This window comes from Drosophila hydei, unplaced genomic scaffold (assembly GCF_003285905.1).
Source record: "Drosophila hydei strain 15085-1641.00,03,60 unplaced genomic scaffold, DhydRS2 tig00000315-arrow-arrow-pilon, whole genome shotgun sequence".
Lineage (NCBI taxonomy): Eukaryota > Metazoa > Arthropoda > Insecta > Diptera > Drosophilidae > Drosophila > Drosophila hydei.
Window position 1 is genome coordinate 1,349,700 of NW_022045707.1, and position 20,690 is coordinate 1,370,389.

The 20,690-nt window shown below is 39.3% G+C and overlaps 1 protein-coding gene across 2 annotated transcripts; it reads right to left on the reverse strand.

Moving 5' to 3' along the window:
- Positions 1-48: 48 nt before the first annotated feature.
- On the reverse strand, positions 49-20,623 carry LOC111602084 (inositol-pentakisphosphate 2-kinase). Of its 2 annotated transcripts, XM_030223848.1 has the most exons (10): positions 20,081-20,623; positions 18,790-18,942; positions 17,349-17,449; positions 6,690-7,052; positions 6,385-6,443; positions 4,537-4,683; positions 2,650-3,283; positions 1,494-1,699; positions 1,141-1,420; positions 55-175 (listed from the first exon to the last, which is right to left on the reverse strand). In XM_030223848.1, exons 1-9 carry the CDS (start codon positions 20,388-20,390, stop codon positions 1,270-1,272), a joined length of 2,124 nt encoding a protein of 707 aa, XP_030079708.1. In that variant the 5' UTR covers positions 20,391-20,623; the 3' UTR covers positions 55-175; positions 1,141-1,269. The 2 variants fall into 2 exon arrangements, with proteins under 2 accessions (XP_030079709.1, XP_030079708.1); XM_030223849.1 differs by lacking the exons at positions 6,385-6,443; positions 17,349-17,449; positions 18,790-18,942; positions 20,081-20,623 and having other exon boundaries at positions 49-175; positions 6,690-6,757.
- Between the last annotated feature and the right edge of the window lie 67 nt (positions 20,624-20,690).

Sequence of the window (20,690 nt, forward strand, 5' to 3'; positions counted from 1 at the left end):
TTGCTTTTGCTGTCGCTGTTGCTGCTGCCTCGCCCGTGGTTTGTTTGACAGCGAAAAAGACAGCGCAGGCCACGCTGCGCGGCTAAAAACATTGGCGCGGGGCGCGCCAAACAGGCTAACAGCAAAAACCAGCCACGCTCATGACACCAGCTGGCAAGGCGGCATTTGAAATGCCCTAGGATAGACAGAGACAGAGAGAGAGAGAGAGCGAGAGAGAAATGGATAGATGACTGTAGTCCATATGGAAACTATGATTAAGCTGAGAGCTTTATAGGATCTCTGTTTGCAAGAGGTTTACTGATGGATAGATAGGCAGAAAGAGGGAGAGAAAGATGGACAGATTACTAGATAGATATATAGAAAGATAGATACAGGTATCGATAGATAGATAGAGAGATAGATGTATCGATAGATGTATAAATGATATGAAAGATATATGGATCGATAGACAGACTAATAGATGGGTAGACATATTAAAAAACAGATAGACAGAAAGATATATCGATAAATTATTATATATAAATATATCGATAGTTGAATATATCTAAAGATTATAGATAGATAGAATGGAAGATAGACAGATTAAAAGACAGATAGAAAGACATATCCATATATCGATCAATTAAAACATATATATATATCGATAATTAGGTATATCGATAGATTATAGATAGATAGAAAGTAAGAAGGACAGATTAAAAGACAGATAGACAGCAATATATATCTATATAGTGATAAATGAATATATATATATAGATCGATAATTGAATATATCGATTGATTATAGATAGATAGAAAAAAGAAAATAGATTAAAAGACAGATATAAATATATATCCATATATCGATAAATTAAAACATATATATCGATAATTAGGTATATCGATAGATTATAGATAGATAGAAAGTAAGATAGACAGATTAAGATAACAATATATATTCACATATCGATAAATTAATATATGTATAGATCGATAATTGAATATATCGATAGATTATATAACACTCTGACCTATATAAGCTAATCGAATGCTGGCGACTATCACTTAGGGCTTTGCTTAAAGTCAGCTTGATAGAGAGAAGAAAGAGTCTTGATACATTTACCTATTGATACAGGCATAGTTAAGAATATATATACTCACCTCATACATATAAAGAAGTTCTCTACACCGACAATAGGCTCTTAGTCTAAGGGAAAAAAGTGTAGCACAGTTTTGTGCGCTGCTGATTTGTTAGTGATTCTGTTTAGCTTCGCGTGGCGACTTTATTAATTAGTTAAAGGCGACGCACGCCTTTTTAATTTGGCGCGTTTGCTTTATGTATTTGTGAAAGTGACTGTCGGGCTTCGGATCCAGATCGAGAATGCTTAGCTTGGTCAGAAAGTGGCGTCCCTGCAGCGTGATGAGCCAAGGCTGCAAAGCACTGCAAGCGAAGGGAACACTGGTTAGCTGGCACAGAGTGTGCGTGTGCGTGTGCGTGTGTGTGTCTCACTCACCTGTGATGTCTCACCTGACATTGTACTTCCTGAAATGTCAGCATTATGGAACAATCGAGCGCTGTGGCGCCTAGCATATAAGCCTGCTCCGCTGGCAGCTCCTGCACATTGTCCTGCTGACAGCTGCCGAGGAGCGCCCGCAGCGCCCCATAGCTGGGCGTGCCGTGCTGGGCGTAGCCGTGCGCCCACATATAATGAAAATGTCGCTACAAATGGCCAAATGGCCGAAAAGAGAAAACGTTAGACAGCCAGCGACAGTCGCACCCAAACGTCTTTCAGCCACTTGGCCACTTGGCTGCCAGCCAAGTGAGCAGCGCGCGCAAGTCCCACAGCTGCCACAAGACGCCATTGTGTCCACTGTCCAGTGTCTGTTGCCCGTTTAGCTGCCCTTTCAATTTGATTCCTTTTTAGCGCCAGGCACTCGCCTGAAGCATTGTTGAAGCCATCAGCCAGGTGAAACTCAATGCAGTTGGCCGCTTTGCAAGGCTGCACTTGAACAGCAGAGCCAACAAAAAAAGAAAACAAGTAAAGGGTGCTGAGCAGTGATCGACTGGCTAATGCCCTGTTAACTAACTGTGCAGCTAGACATAGAGAGACATCAGAAATCTTTAGCCTGAATTGATTTAACTGAGCCAGAAAAAGGGAAGCAGAGAAGCCTTTGCTGATTCTATAAGGCCATATATATTATTATATATATTATAAGGTATATATAAGGTATATATGCTGTATTCCAGCCCAGTTCAATAATCTCTCACATGATTGTAAAAGCTTTGCAAGTAACAATTCTTCTTAGAAGCTTCTTTTTTTCTAGCTAAGTCAACCACTTCCCTTATTAACCTACAAGTTCAAGTTCATGAGCACAACTGCGCGGCATCTTCTAGTCGGTCACTCCCCTCGAAAACACCTTTTCCTTACCCTCATCAAGTTCTCAACTTTATCTAAACTTTGCAGTACTCAACACAATTTGTTAGGGTATCTAAAATGGTTGGAAATCATCAACTGATGGCTATCAAAGCGCAGTTCCATCACGCCCACGCCCCGCCCCGTTCTGCCCCGCCTACGTTTCGTTCGCTATAGAAATAAACAAAAAGCGCTGGCCAGAGCGTGAACCGCTGCTTCCTCTTACACCTGGTTTTTCTTTGGCACCTTTACCTACCTTGACCAACAATTGCAAATGCAAAATTTTTTGCAAAACACAATTTTTGGGTAAGTGAAATATTTCCGCTTTGCTGATCCGTGCTTCAGTCTCGCACGGCATGGGTGAGGGCGCCAAGGGAGCGGAGACAAGTTGCGGCCTTGGGTTCAGCGCAGCCAGCGCTGTCGACGTTGTTTCCGTTTCCGATTCCGTTTCCATTTCTATTCGTGTTGCCACATTCGCTGACATTGTCGTCGTCGTCGTTGTTGTTGTTGTTGTTTGTGTTTGTGTTGCTGTTGCCATTTTGGTGCGCTTTGTGTACCTTGGGCTCGCTGTTTCAGCAGCTGTTCGCCGCTGCGGCTGGCCGGCAACAGCTTTGACAAAGTCAACTATGCACGGCTCCTTCGGCGCGTCCTGCTGCTGATCCAGCTGCTTCTCTACGTGCTTTGCCCTGCCAATTTCAATAGTTTCTGTTGGCTTTGTCTTCATGCCACAACGTTTGAATGTCGATTTCCCAAATGCAGCACCAGCAGCAGCCACGTGGCTGCGGCTTTCATTGGCTGTCTTCTGCTGCTGCTGCTGCTCCTCCTCCTCCTTGCTGTATTCCCTTAGCAGGCAGGCGACCAACAAATGTTTTATAAGCGCCATAATTTCACTAGAGAATTTCCACAGATTTTATGACCATTGCGACCATAGCATTGGGTATACGAGCATTGCGTATTGGTAAAGCATTTTCGGTTTTCGGTTTTTCCCCGGAAAATTTCAATGCAGATTCCAATTTTGTTGTCAACGTGTTGCCAAAAAGGTGTTGAAATGAGTGGAGCAAGCCAATAGCGAGAGTTCAAAAGAGACAGAGCAGCATAGAGAAAGAGAAAAGGAGAGAGAGAGAGACAGGTAGATAAATGTCTGTGTTAGCGTTTTGGCATTCGAGAATTTGTGTTGCTGTCTGAGCATTATTTATTGAATATTTGCGTGCCGAACAATTGCTTTGAGATTTTTACTCTATTCTATTTTTTCTTCTTCTTCTTCTATTTTTTGCTTTGGTAATTGTTTGGTTTTCATGGAAATTTTATGCTGCGTATACGATAAATATTTGAGCTGCTTACAATCGATTGCAGCTCAAGCAAAAAGTTTGCCCCGAATTTCATTTGATTTCATAAAAATTTAACTGAATTTCCAGAGTTTGTTTAAGGAATCTAAATTGAAATGAAATCCTTAAACTTTTGCCAGTGTATATTAAAACTGTTGAGAATTTACTATTAAATTAAAGCTTTAGCTGCATTTATATATTTACATACCAATTTTTCTATTATATATCTTTTCAAATAATTAAACTATATATAGATATGTGCGCAGTCACCAAATCTTGTGGCTCTTCCTGTGATTGCTATCTACGCTTACAGTAGTATAAGTGAGACAGTGACAGCTTATATAGAGTTGTAAAAACATTATATGTTACAGTAGAATAAGTGAGACAGTGACAGCTTGTATTGAGTTGCGAAAATATTAGCCGAGTGAGTTGCGTTGTAATTGCACGCTCCTGATTTAAGGCTCACTTATAAAGAGAGCGAGCGAGACAAAGATAGTTGTCTGGTGGAGGCTGGTGAGAGCTGAGTGAGAGCGAAATGGCTGCTTAGGCTCTTATGCTACTTAAACTCTGCTAACTTAACACCTCTGACTGCTATAACAGCATTGCTTGATTTTACAGCTGTTAAACACTTCTTTTCCTTTTATTTTCTAAAAACTCTTATCAAAACTTCAACTTCAGCGCATTGTGCCTGTTTCAGCCAATTCGTATATCTAGCAAATATTCAACTATTGAGATTGATACACAGTTAGCTTGATAGACGAAACTCACTTTATGCTGATATAAAAATATAAAATATAACAAAATAAATTTGAGCTCACCCTGGAAAGAGTTGAGTCTGCAGCTGCTCGCAGGAAATCGAATTCGCGTGATCGCCATAAATTAAATTCCCGCTCTGAAATACACGTAAATTATTTTGCGGACAAGCGAAAAGTGCATTCAAGGCATCGAACATACGACCAGCAGCGCTAAAAAATCGAAGAAATAAGCAGAAAAAAATATTTATATATATATATATAAAATAACACTATTAAACCATAAATATATGTATGTGTGAATGTGCAGGGGCAGAGAGCCGCGGGAGCCGGGGCAGAGGTGGTCAATTTTTGTGCGCTGAGCGGCAAAGGCCAAGTCCGTAAAAAGCCGACCTGAACCGCCTGAACGAAAATGAAAACGAATGAAATAAAATAACAAAAACGAAACGAAAGAACAAAATGCAATGAAAGTGGATGCGAAGCAGGCGGTAAACCGGAATGAAAGCGCAAGCAAATTGAATTTCGTGCACGGATGCACGCATGACTTAAAACAGCGGGCCACAAATAAACGAATGAGCCGCGGGATTCCACACACCCAAAAACACAACAGAATAAGTAAGCTCGGGTCTCGGTTCTATTGCGGGCATGTACGACTAGGCGATGACCTGTACTTGGGCAACTTTACACCCCTAACTGTCCTCTATATATGGTCTAAAAATGTGCGTATTTCGCTAGAGTTGAAGACTATATTTTGAGATTTAATTTGAATATGGGCAAGTGAGGCATAAGATATTTGAAAAGTGAATTATATTTAAGATGCGTGTGGTCTTCAAGAGTCTAAATACTAAATTTAAGGAGTTAAGCTCTTCTAGTTTTCGAGCTAAGTGTGAAAAACAAAAAGACTTCAAGTCAAGATCTATCTTTATCAAGTTTATGAAAAGTCTATTTTAAGGTATGATGGCCTTAAAAAGTGGAGTATCAATTATCTGTATATATAATATTTCGTACATAAGTAATGTAAGGTCTTAAGCTCTGAAAGTCTTCTTCAAAAACTAATACTCAATATCAAAACGAATACTTATTAGTTTAGAAGAGAACTTTTTGAAAAGTGAACTACAAATATATACTCTTTAAGAAGCTATATGTATAATATGTAGTCTCTAATCTAGTCTCTCTATAAGCAAGTCTCCGATTGAAAGCTATTTCAAGTAGGAACGAGTTAGGCGAGATACATGAAAATTAGATTACAAACTACGTGTGAATATGCCTTGAGACTCCACACACAACATTTGAAGTCTCTAGGAGTTGAAGTTCTCGAGATAAGCTTAAGAAAAGATTGTGGTAGGTATTCGAAAAATATTCTTAGGTAGTCTGCGTATACTTAATAATAACCCATCTATAAAATTTGAAGTCCTTAGCTCTTAAAGTCTTCGAGTTATGCTAAGTTAACCTATGCAGGACATTGCAGCAGATATCGATAAGTAGAATGAGAAAGCTGTGCTGCAAGGTATATAAGAGAAGGATCGAAAAACATTTGAGATGAAATTGAGTTAGCTTGCTTAAATCTCAAATTGTTTAGACTCCTCTGAAACGCGCCTCTGCGTACTCACGACTTTTTCCAGCTGCAACAGCAATCAACTAATCCACCCTCACTCACTATCTATAGGGTATCCGAGAACGAATCAGTAGCGCGTCCATATTGCAAAGGCTCAACCCGGAAACAGAGCAGAACAACAGACAAAAGAAGCAAAAAGAAGCGGCATTCGATTGCCTGCAGGTAAAACACGCCACGGGCACAGGCACAGGTGAGGCTCGTTCCAGTTGAAGGTGTTGGAATTATGAAGCACGACAGGACACGCAAATGGAGCATATTAAAATTTATGACTTAAAGGCGTGTTAAGCCCGCAAACTTACCCGGAGAACAATTGCAATGGACAATATTTGCCCAAGCGTCTGATTTTGCCCGTTTGCAGCTGCAGAAGAGGCGCGCCAGAAGAAGAGTGAGTAGTCAGTGGAAGAAGAAGAATGGGAATGTTTGTAAATGTTTGTAAATCAAATAACAAGTAGCTGGCAGCACATCAAGCACACACACACACACAGACACACACATACACACAAACACACCTCCCACTTACACCTCACAGCTTGCCCACTCCCATGCACAGCTCAGAGGCACACCTCTTCCATACACACCCTCTACACAGCCCACATTGCCTCACCTTTACCACCTGCATGCTGCAATAGCGACACCTGCATTTGTCTGGCTTTAATGTCAAATCAACCGTTGGTCGCACCTTCGTCTTCGATTCGCCTGCCTCTTCCGGCTTGGGCTCAGGTTCAGCTTCGGGTTCAGGCTGTGGTTCAGGTTCGCAGGTCGTGTCCATTGTGCCGTCGCCCGTTGGCATTAAATCAAATAAATCGCTGACATCACTTGGCAACTGGAGCCAGCCCTGTTTCGGTTTTATTTCGATGGCATATGTATCGCCCAGACGGCGCACTCCGCAGCTGCTGCTGCTGCTGCTGCCACTGCTGCTGCTGCAGATGTCCGCATCCATGTCCGTGTCCATGTTCATGTCCTTTGCCTACAAATTATTTCGTTGGGCTTATTCAGTTCTGCTTTTTCATCTTTTTTACAAGTGCAAAATACGTTTAAGAGCGGGTATATTGGTTTTGGGGCAGAGGCAAGTGGATCTAGTATATACTATACAATCTACTATGTAAGATAAATGTTTGTCTCATTGTTTCATATATTATATTTCATATTTTTAAGCATATGTCAATATATATCAAATTAAATATACCTTAATTTTTGATCACAAGGAAAGTGCATTATGAAGTAGGCATTCTCGATCTAAGATCAAGATTTATTGCTTTTTATATATATGACGAAAACTTTTAGCTAGCCTAACCGGATCATCATACTGATTTATTATTCGATTGTTATTTGATTTTTCAAGCATAACTCGAGAACTTTAAGATCTAGACAGTTAAAATGTGGTATATAGATACCTAAGTAAGCGCAGATTAACTAATAGAATTTTTGCCAGTTTGCAGAAAAACTAACTCAAACTCAATTCATATATTCTCAAGTTCCACCTATGTTAAGACTTGTTTTTGTGAGCTTAACTGTAAGACTTATGGAATGTTGTCCAGCGTAGACTATTTCATGCCGATGCCTGCCTTAGTCAATGCCATTTGCGGCTTACTTTCTTGAGCATAACTCGAACCCTATTTAGTATATGAGTTGTAGAATATACACAGAAGATATAAATTAGAAGAAACTACTGCTATTAGGCTAAGAGCATACTACGAAGTCCTTAAAAGCTACAGATTTCACTTTGATGTCAAAGTATAGCAGACAACAAATACTCTACTTTACTTTTACTAGACTAGCTAACAAGCCAAAGTAGAGTAACAGGATATTTCTGAGTCGTTCACTCCCTGCAAAATCACGCTTATATTTTATTGCACTAGCAAATGGAGTAGCAGTTGGAGAGACAGAGACAGATGGAGGTGCAGGCCGCGTTGACGCCATTTTGAATTGAAAATGCCAACGAGTAGCGAAGTGGAGTTGAGAGCGACACAAACAACACACGGAAAACAATAAAAAAGGAAAAAAAGGAGAAGAGCAAGAGGAGGCGGAGGAGGAGAGAGAAAAGAGTTAAGAGGCGACTGCAACGGTTATCGCTGCAAGCCCGAACATGAACTGTTACTGCCAGCCATTGTGCTCGTTGTCCTCGATGTCCTGGCTGTTGTTGCCACATAAAGGAAAACTCTCTGTTTGCCACGCTGATTGTATGATGAGTTATGGCACAGGTGAAATATATTTGCACAGGTACACGGCCGGCGATGTCCGCACGTGCGGCGCAACTTGAAATTGAAAATTAACATTTAAAGCCACAATTAAACAAGGCGCGCAGCAGTCCCAACAGCTGCTACTGCTGCTGCCGGACAGTCAAGCTCCCGCTCCTAGTCATATCCAATATAGCGTTAGTTATGGCATCGTAACTATTCTTCTTCCTCTTCTTCTTCTTTTTATTGTTTCTCATATTTTTTTGTTATTTTTTTTTCGTTTACTTCTTGCAATTTTATTTCGGTCAATGCTTTGGCAGCAAAGCCATAAATTGAATATATAAGCATCGCGTGCACTAACGTGGCTCAAATGTGGCATCTAACTGGACTTTTGAGATATCCTGTGCATGGTTAGAATGAGTGATAGTTGGCGCCATCTAGCGCTTAGTGTAGCTGTCAATCTCTTTAACTAATGCGTTTGGTGTAGGGCAAGGGCATTACCTAACGCTAGATGTCGCTTTGGCGTATGCTTTCTAATTAGATTCTAAAACAATTGGAGTAGGTTTGTATTAGAATTAAAATATCTACTGTTTTAAACAACACCTAACGATAGATGACGCTCTAGTCTTTTGCTTTTATGTGTAAGTTAATAACGAAAATAATTCCACATTGCAACAAAATCCAATGGGAATTATTGCAACACAAATAAGACATAACAAACTCCATAAGCCAAATCTGCTGACACCACGTCTAGTGGACTTCCTGCACACGCCAACCAGAGCTGCAGCAATTCTAAGAAGAATTGCACAACGGGCCAACAACACCACGAGCGACGCCGCTGCCAGCGCCGTTGACTGAACCACAGCTTAGCTAGGGATAGAATTGATTTAAGTTGTCAGTTGCCAAATTCAATTTGAATAAAACGGACTTGTTTCGTCCAAATCAAATAAAATCTTTTTTTTATCATTCAAAGAAAAGAAGAATTTAACTGGCGCCCGAGCAGGGACCGACTTCGCGCGCAATACAGCAAAACGATTAGTACGTGCGTGATACTGCAATATAAAAGCAGAGTCGGTTAAAGAGTGAAAATTCGATCGCGTCTCAACACAGCAAAACGCCTGTACGAACGCGACGGTGTGATCTCAAAATATAAAAATCGGTTAAAAAGTGAAAATTCGATCGCGTTTCAACACAGCAAAACGCCTGTACGAACGCGACAGATAAAATTCAAAGCCGATCAAAGCAGACTGTGTGACGCGAGAGAGTGACGATACTCTAAGTGCACGCAACTGTAAAAGAACTGCAGAGTCTGTGCGAAAGTAACCGAAGCAACTCACGTTGATTAACTTCGACGTTCGGTTCGACTCGCTAAAGGTAGTCTGGAACTTAATTGTTCGATTGCCCATCGGTGGACGGTAATCCTGTACGGTCAGTCCACAGGATACTTCAACGGTGTCTGGTCGCAGGATCCCCAGTAGGAACAACCCAAAAAGGATGAAATCCGGACCAGCAGTGAAGACCGCCACATCATCATTATTGTAAGTTAGAAATATAAGAATATCAAAAACTAACAAAACTAAAACAACCATTAAGAAAAGAAAAACAATTTAAGAAAAGAAAAAAGTAAACTTAAAGATTAAGAGAATAAAGAAAAAATAAATAAAGCAAAGAATTAAAAAGCGTAAAGCGATAAAATTTACATTGACTACAAACGTAGTATAACATAACCCAACTTTGCGATTCCCAGGGGACCCTCCAAAGTAGAAGGGAAAAACCAGCTACTGGTCTTAGAAGAAAAAAATTAAATAAGTAAATAAATTTTATGCACATTTTGTAATAAATTAAGCTGTAATAATATTAATCCTAAACTAACCATACACTTAATATCTATAAACCAAAAATAAATTCCAAAATCTGTAGACATAAGTACCATAGAAGTCAGTTTGTGACGTATGGCTAATGAGCATAACTTGATTAGACCCCCGGTTTTAGGAGAACAACCTCAGGTAGGCGGACAAAACGTTGATAGACAGCAACAACGACGCATTGACCGACAAAACGAACACTTACAAAACAGAGGCATGGCAAACAACGCAGAACAGCAGATTGCAACTACTGTTGCCCAAATTTTAGCAGCACAACTTCCAACACTAGTGAAACAACTAGTTAACCCCTCCAGGGAATTTAATGACGTAGCAGATCAAAACATAGTTGGCGATCAAAATCTGAATGATCTGAACAGAGTACCAGACATCGTCAAAAGCCTCAGGGAATTCTCTGGTGACAAAGCTGAATTCAGCTCATGGAAAAAGAGTGTAGACCGTATACTCTCGATATATGCAAGCCAAGTTGGTTCACCAACATATTATGGCATATTGCATACCGTGAGAAACAAGATAGTCGGAAATGCTGATACGGCCCTCGAGTCGTACAACGTGCCTCTAAATTGGAATGCCATCTCCAAGTGTCTCACACTGCATTATGCAGATAAAAGAGATATAGGGACACTCGAATATCAAATGACCATGTTAATACAAGGTCACAACCAGACGGTAGAACAATTTTACCAGATTGTTTATAATCACCTAACACTAATACTGAACAAAGTAGGATGCATGGAACTCAACAGAGAGGCCGAGACCCTCATGACAAAAATGTACAGGGAAAAGGCATTAGATACCTTCATCAGAGGTTTGAGAGGAGATTTGTCACGTATTCTTTGCATAAAGGAACCAGCAGACCTTCCCTCAGCCCTCCATTACTGCTTAAAGTTAGAAAATCAAAGCTATAGAACAAATATTGCTTTCAATAAAATCCATCAAACAGGTCATAAAAACGCAGCTCGAAGCGCACCACCACCTATGTTGCCACCTCGCATGGCCCAATATCCACAAAATCCGCCCCAAACTATGAGAACAGTACCAATAGGCTTCAGGACCCAAGTGCCAATGCAGTCTGCATGGCCAAATAATAATAATAACGTACATCAATACAATAAACCACACTTTCATCAAATGCAACCACAACGTACATACATACCTCCCCGACCATTAGCACCCAAACCACAGCCACGTCCCGAACCAATGGACGTTGACCAGAGCATCCAGACACGGATGGTAAATTACATGAACAGACCAAAGTTCGAGACAGGCAAAAGACCTCCACCGTTAGCAAACCCAACTGACAAAAGACAAAGAAATTTCAATATTCAAACAATAGAGGAATGGCCCGACTATGACAACAGTGACGCTTCCTGGAATATGGAAGAATACGGACAGACCATCGAAACTTACGAACAGCAACAGACAGAGTACGAACAATCACTGCAAGAATACACAGACGAAATAGAGCAAATCGAAAACGAACAGGGAAACGCCACCGAACAAGCCGATATCAATTTTTTAGGATAACCAACTCTTCGCTTCCTTACATAGAATGTAAGACAACAAGCGGAGAGGTACTCAAAATACTAATAGATACAGGTTCAAACAGAAATTACATACAGCCCAAACTAGTTTCTAACCCCATTCCTAACAAAAAGCCTTTCGAAGCCGTAACAGTCGGTGGAAATATAAAAATAACTCACCATAAAATCGCTAATCTTTTTAATAGACAAGATATTCGAGTCAAATTTTTCCTATTACCAACGTTGAAAGCATTCGACGCAATTCTGGGCAATGACAGTCTTAAAGAACTAGACGCTGTAATCCACAGCAGCAAGAATCAACTAATAATTAAAAAAAACATGAGTATAACCCTTAGACAGAAAAAAATTGAGGCAGTTAACACTGTTATACCACGAACAGACCACATGACTATTGAACAGAAACAAAGACTAAACCAGTTAGTCACAAAATATCCCAATTTATTTGCCACCCCGAACGAAAAGTTAACTTACACAACAAACGTAAAAGCAGAAATTCGAACTAAGACAGATTCACCGATATATTCAAAATTTTATCAATTCCCAATGTCTTTAAAAGACGAAGTCCATAGACAAATACAAGAACTCTTAGAGGACGGAATTATTCGCCCATCCCGATCACCCTACAATTCACCCGTGTGGATTGTTCCAAAAAAATTGGACGCTTCCCAACAGAAAAAATATAGAATGGTTATCGATTATAGGAAACTTAATAAAGAAACTATAGCAGACAAATACCCTATTCCAGAAATTAACGAAGTACTAGCTCAACTTGGAAATAATAAAATTTTCTCAGTGCTTGACTTAAAAAGTGGCTTCCATCAAATTCCTCTGAAAGAGGCTGACATTGAGAAAACAGCATTCTCAGTTAATAATGGCAAATACGAATTTACCCGACTACCTTTCGGTCTAAAAAACGCACCTTCAATTTTTCAAAGGGCATTAGACAATATTCTTCATGAACATATTGGCAAAATATGTTTCATATACATAGATGACATTATCATTTTTAGCAAAGATAATGAATCACATTCCAGAAATCTAGACAAAATCTTCAAAACTCTGCAAGAAGCCAATATGAGATGTCAATTGGACAAATGCGAGTTCTTTAAAAACAAAGTTGAGTTTCTCGGCTTTGTTATATCCGACAAAGGAGTCGAAACAAATCCACAAAAAGTGGAAGCGATAATCAAATACCCGCTACCAAAAACCCTTAAAGACTTGAGAACATTTCTGGGTCTCTCAAGTTATTACCGAAGATTCATTAAGGATTTCGCTAAGTTGGCAAAACCCCTTAGCTCCTTATTAAGAGGGGAAGATGGACGTGTGTCCAAAAACCTATCCGCAAAAAAATTGATTTATCTCAACGATGAAGCGGTAGAAGCTTTCAATAAGATAAAAAACGCTTTAGTTTCAAACGAAGTTATTCTTCACTACCCAGACTTCGGAAAAGAATTTCACTTAACGACAGACGCTTCCAACTTTGCCATTGGAGCCGTCTTATCTCAAAATCGCCATCCAATTACATTCCTTTCTAGAACTCTCTCAAAAGCGGAAGAAAATTACGCTACAAACGAGAAAGAAATGCTAGCAATCATTTGGGCACTCAAAGCTCTCAAAAATTACCTGTACGGTAAAACAAAAGTAAAAATATACACAGACCACCAGCCATTAACACATTCGTTAAGTAGCTGGAACGGAAACGCTAGAATAAAAAGATGGAAGGCATATTTAGAAGAATTCGACTACGAATTACTTTATAAACCAGGAAGGGACAATATTGTAGCCGATGCGCTATCTCGAATCCCCACCATAAACAATATCAGATCGATAGCCTCCACACAACACAGTGCAGACAGTTCAAGCCATAACTTAATACCAAGCATTGAAGCACCCATAAACGTATTTAAAAACCAGATATTTCTGGAAAAGGCCAATAAAACAGACTACAGATTCTATATACCATTCCCAACTTTCCATAGGCACATAATAACTCAACCAAGCTACACAACAAATAATCTCATACAAATATTAAAAGCTCGTCTCAACCCTTCTGTTATCAATGGCATAATAACCTCAGAAGATGTTATGCACCAAATCCAAACCATATATCCGATACACTTCAAAAACTATAAAATTAGGTTCTCACAGTCACAGGTTAAAGATCTAACAAACGAAACCGAAAGAGACGAAAAAATCTTGGCCACCCATAATAGAGCACATAGGAACGCACTTGAGAATAGAAATCAAATGATAGAACTTTATTATTTTCCTAAAATGAAACAAACAATAGCAGACCTTGTCAAACAGTGTCAAGTTTGCAAGGAAGAGAAATATGACAGACATCCGAATAATCCAAAATTAAAAGAAACCCCAATACCTGAATACCCAGGACAAATAGTACACATCGATATATACACAACACAAAAGAACTTAGTATTGACAGCAATAGACAAATTTTCAAAACTCGCTCAAGGAAGAGCAATCAAATCCAGAGCAATAGAGGACGTAAAAAAACCACTTCACGACATACTCTTTTACTATGGCGTACCAAAAGCAATAGTCATCGATAATGAGAAGTCCCTAAACTCAGATTCACTAACCTTTATGATGAAAGACCAACTCGGAATTGAAATTTATAAAACCCCACCACATAAGAGTACAGTCAATGGGCAAGTGGAAAAATTCCACTCGACACTATCAGAGATTATGAGATGTAATAGACGAAAAAACGAATACAAAACTTTCGACGAACTTCTGAACAAATCAATATACGATTATAACTACACTATACACTCAACAACCAACAAACGACCACTCGACATATTTTTTGGCAGAAACGTGACGACAGACCCAGAACAGTATGAAAAAGCTAGGAAAGATAATATAGACAGACTTAAACAAAAACAGACGACAGACATTCACAACCATAACAAGACGCGAAACGATATACGAACTTACACACCTGGACAAGAAATCTACATTAAAATAAATACACGATTAGGTACTAAACTTTCACCTAGATATAAAAAGGCAATAGTAAAAGAAGACAGAAACACGACTGTACTAACATCAACAAATCTCATCGTACACAAAAGTAACATAAAAAACGTTTGACAAATTATAGATTACTTGTAATACTGATGGTGACGGTACAACCAATAGAACCAAATATGGACATAACAAATCACACAGAAGCACAAACTATTACGATCCACGATGGACTAGGCAAAATACAAACAACAACAACAAGAATAATTCATATTTTCAATCTAAACAAAATCAAAGAAGCATTAGAGCAAATAGAGTTCCATACAGAAAAAGATTTAAAATTTAGCAGCTTATACCATACCTTGTGCCACGAAATTAACCAAACTCAATTGACTTTACGTACCATAGACTATGACGTTAACAAAAGGACCTCAAGGGCTATTAATATCCTAGGCACAGCTTGGAAGTATGTAGCAGGCAGCCCAGATCACGATGACTTCGTTCAAATAGAGGAACATATTAATAAAGTAATAGACAACAATAATAGGCAGGTAATAATAAATTCACAACTAGAACAGAGACTAAATAAATTAACTACAATCACCAATAGCCTTACAAACAACATAAGGAAAGACGATAGATTCACATATGAAATAGCAGAAAGTTTACAAAACCAAGTTAGATTGATCAAAGAGGAAGTCATTAATATAAAATATGCTATACAATGGGCAAAAGTTAACGTAATAAACTCATATCTATTAAAAGAAGCAGAAGTTAATGAAATAGAGAGGATATTCAAAGCTGGCAGAATGCCTTCATTATCCGTAGAAGAAATGCTAGAATATTCAGACGTGGCCATATTTCACAATACGACTACTTTGTTTTATGTAATAAAAATACCTAACGTAGAAGAAACAGAATTCGAAAACCTAATAGTAAAACCAGTAATAAGAAATAATGTCATTATAAATATAGAATACAAAGAAATATTGTCGCACAAAAATGTAATGTATGGAATTATTAAAAGCTGTAAGAAATATAATAAAATTAAGATTTGTTCTAAAAATAACATTGTCAACATTAGCAATAGTACATGTTTGCCTAGGCTCCTCAATGGAGAAAAGTCGCTGTGTGAGTTCAGTAATGCTGAGCATGTGGAACCCATCGACGAATTGGCCAATGGTCTTCTGATGCTTAACAACTTTAATGGGATGGTGACATCGGACAAAAAAAGTACATGGTTAAATGGCACTTACGTAATTCGCTTCACCAACGAGTCCATTTCGATTGGCAACCGGACTTTCAGCAATCTAGAGACAAACACGCTGAGAGTCGGATCATCAATAATCCAGATGACACCGGAAGAATCGAGACGACTCCAAATTCTATCGCTAAAGGCTTTGCAGGCACTACACCTCAACAATAGCCAAATACTGGAAAAACTAAAACTTACGACACACGCAGTATCATCTGTAATATTGATCTGCATTGTAGCGATAACCATCGTCATTGCCTACCTCTACACAAAGAGAGCTAGAAAAATAACGTTACTATTGGACAATAACCAAGTAAATAAAGTAACAGAGGCACCAAGACGAACAATAGAGAACATACAGTTCAATGACATTCCCTTCTTTTAAGAATCGCTTGAGGACAAGCTCGAATTAAAGGGGGAAGAGTTAATAACGAAAATAATTCCACATTGCAACAAAATCCAATGGGAATTATTGCAACACAAATAAGACATAACAAACTCCATAAGCCAAATCTGCTGACACCACGTCTAGTGGACTTCCTGCACACGCCAACCAGAGCTGCAGCAATTCTAAGAAGAATTGCACAACGGGCCAACAACACCACGAGCGACGCCGCTGCCAGCGCCGTTGACTGAACCACAGCTTAGCTAGGGATAGAATTGATTTAAGTTGTCAGTTGCCAAATTCAATTTGAATAAAACGGACTTGTTTCGTCCAAATCAAATAAAATCTTTTTTTTATCATTCAAAGAAAAGAAGAATTTAACTTGTATCTTAGAACATTTTGCTTTTGTTGAAATATTATTGAAATTTTGGGCATTATTTTAAGCTTCTTGAGCTACATTATCATTTGTTCTCTAATTACGCTCACATTCCGTTCACCTCTTTACCTAACACCTATATTTTACAGGGTATATTTGAACTAGTGGCTTTGGCGGCACTTTCAAAGCAATTTTCGTCGTCCTTTATAACCGCAGCAACCGAAACGGCCAGCGGGTCCAGGCGAAGGTTTTAGCTTTTTGGCTGCCAATGCCGCTAGCCACAGCAACAACAACAGCAACAACAATGTGTTTACACTGTTGCCCACTTTAATTCAAAACAAAGAACCGTTGATTTATGTTGCCTTAGCTGCTGCTGCTGTAGCTGCTGCTGCTGCTGCATGTCCACATCCATGTGCATCGGCTCACAGTTTTAGGTTTTTGGCTACAAAATATTTGTTCTTCCTCTACGTTTTCCCCTCTTTTCTTTTTTCCCTTTTTCGAGTGCACAAAAGCGAGCTAAACCGCAGCAGCGCATATGGCGCAACTAGAAAAAAAACACCAGCCAATATTGTCCTTGTACGAAATCTATATATATATATAGATATCCGCATATATATACATATATAGGGTAGCCAATATCCCGATAGAAACTCACCTGTAAATTGGCAAGTAAAACATCGAATGTGGCAGGCAATTGGGTCACATCTGGCAGCAGCAGACCGAATGGCCCCACAAATTCCTTATCCAGACGCGCAACTGCAAAAGGAGCGAAGAAACATGAATGTAAAGTGCAGTCCACTCAACTGATATATTTGTAGATATACAGTGAAATCTATGCTGACGGACAGCTCAATTTGTCACAAAAAAACTTGGCGACTTAGAAATGTCTTTAAACTAATGAATTCACTATAGGCAAACACGTATTTAGTACAAGTATAGAAAGTTTCCTATTAGTTAGTGTATTATTTAGAACATATATAAAGATGCAACGCACTAAAACCCTGCTTTGGGCACACAATTACATTTAGTACATCTATGAACGTTTCTTTCATTTAGTACATACATGAAAATTGTACATATTGGATATACTTCACTGTGATGTTTTTAGCACATTTATTAGTGTCAAATATTTTGTCAAAGAGGTATTTGTATTTAGTACATCTACATATATTCTAAACATGCGGCGTCTTGCAAAAGGATATTTAGTACACATATAAAAATATATAATATTAAATATTAGAGACCTTCAAAGGCTGTTCATTCAAATTTAGTACACTATTTAGTACATATATAACAGAATACGTATATATGAATGATCTACTAAAGGCGCTATTTTATATTTAGTACATATATAGAGATGTTAAAAGATTAAACATCTCTGATAGAGTCAGACTGATATTTAGTACATATTCATGCCATATGCTGCACCCTGGACATCTCCCATAGACAGTTACATATGTAGAGGCAATTCATACACTAAACATCGTCCCTACCTGTTTATAATTATACTTAAAACATTTAGTACATGCATATCAAATTAATCTCTCATCATTTTCTTGACGTCTGCTAACTGCCAAAAGGCGACAAGCTCTTTTAACCAAACTTGTTTGTCTATGCCAGATTTCACTGTATGTTGATATATAGTAGATGCCGCTGGGCAATGATAAATGGTGGCTCCGAGCAGCGAGCAACGAGCAGCGAGCGGCGAGCGGCGAGCTGCCGCCTGTTGCTGTTGCTGTTGGTGCAATATAAACCGAATTTTGATATATGGCTGCGACTATTGGCCGGCACCACTAATCAGTCCCATGTGGCTCCACTTTGATGTACAATTTAGTAGAAAGTGGAGCAGCGAGCAGCGCGCAGGGAGCAGTTGGAGGGCAGGGCAAAGTCTGCACTAAAAAGCTCGTTTATGATTGATTGCCGTGGCGGCGGCGGCGGCGGCTTTTGGATGCAGGCCAAAGGCGAGCAGCAAATGCAGCTCAGTTTGAATACAAAATAAAACTATGACACAGCAGCTGCCACTCCAAAAACTCCACATCCCTCCCGCTCCGTCTCTGTCTCTGTCTCGCTCTGCGTCTCTCCGGAGATGAACTCACCCGGCCTGTGCCTGCGTATGTGCTCGTTTATCCAGCATCTATCGCTTTCCTTTGGTATGGCAACAATATCCGCTGCACAGACAAACTCATTTCCTAATAGACGGCGCATTATCTCGATATAAGCCATAAAATCGGGCATTGTCAAGACGCCAGCTGAAAGAGAGAAAGGCAAAGGCAAGAAATAAGATAAATGGAAATAAACACATCTCGATGCAATGGCCAAAAAGAAGCTGCACAGCCAGCCACAAAAACAGATATGACTAGGGTCACAGCTCTATACAAATGCACACACACACACATCTATAACTATATCTATATATATATATATATATATACATCTATCTGTGCTATACAAAGGCAGCCAAGCGGGCAATAAGCATCGCACAATACACAAATTGGCCAACAGCAACGCCAAAAGGAACCAAGTTTGCTTCTGCTATTGCCTTTGGCTTTGCTTTTGACTGCGATTTCAGTGAAATAGGAAGCTCTTATTGTTATACACTCGCTGCGCTGCATTATAAACAGATATGACAGCAGAAATTTATATATATAAAACACTCTTAAAGAGTCTTAAAGTTCGCATTGGCATCTATGCATCTATATAGCTACATACTATATAGATCTTTAAGTCTACTTTTCTATATATATATACTTCTATGCATCTCTCTATATTTATCTACCAGGGTACTCTGCGAGCCACAGAGCTCCTCTTGTATTTATCAGTCTAAGCCATCAAGTGCTTGACTATGTGGTAAAAAATGATTTAGTTAACATAAGCAGATCTTAATTGAGCTAATCAAATATAATACAAATATATACAGCCTGAAAACTTGAGCTCAACTCAGATGCCTTTTCTCAGCAACCTAAGACTTAAGTCTTAGATGGAATACAAAGTGATGACTACAACTTAAAGCTAGCATAGGAAAAATCAATCGCATATTGAGTAAACTTAAACTGATTAACCAACAGCTAAGACAAGGGACCAAGAGGGTTAACATATACATATACATATACATACTATATATAACACTAAGGGCACTAAAAGTATTAACATATATATCATATATCCCATCATAGCACTAACATACATATTTGACGCTTTGAAAAGGTTTTACACGCCTCATCTCTCTCTGACTGTCTTGTTGTTGTTGCTTTTGCTTTGGGCATAATGTTTGAAGTTGCACGCAAACATTTCCTGACCGAAACTAACTACAATAACAAGACAGCAGACATATAAATACTATGCTATAACTGTACTCTATATATATGTAGTGAATATGCAGCATTCAACCTTTTGAGCTTGATGCTTCGCTTGGGTCGGAAACGCTGGGTTGCCGTCCTTCCGTTTGGTCTGCGCTGGTCGGCTGGCAGCAACTGCTGCTGCTGCTGCTGCTGGATATCATTTTTGGCAAACGTAAAACTTTTTTAAATTGCGGCAATGCCAGGACCAAATTTGCATTACCCTCCGCCCGATAGATCAACTCAATTTGGCTCAACTCCATCTCTGCGGGCAAGTGCAGTAGCGCATTTAGCGACTTAGCTTGAGGAGGGGGCGGCGCAGGCGTGGCCGTAGCAGGAGCTGATGCTGCAGCAGTTGTCATGACTTTTGCGCGGGTGTTTGCGGTTCGTTGGCGTTGTCAAAATTGCAACTGACACGAACGAATCTATCTCCCTCTCTCTCTCTGTGTCTCTTTCCCTCTCACTCGTCTGGCCGCTGGGCAGCCTGGAAGGGCCGGACTGTCGCGCCAGTGTTGATGATTTCGCCGATTGTGGCTTGTTGTTGCGGTTGGCTTTTTGCGGTTAGTTGTTGTTTATATTAGTTGTTGTGTTTGTTCTTTATTTTGATTGTTGTTGCAGCAGCTTGGCACGTTTTTGTTGAACTTTTTTGTTGCTTGTCATTT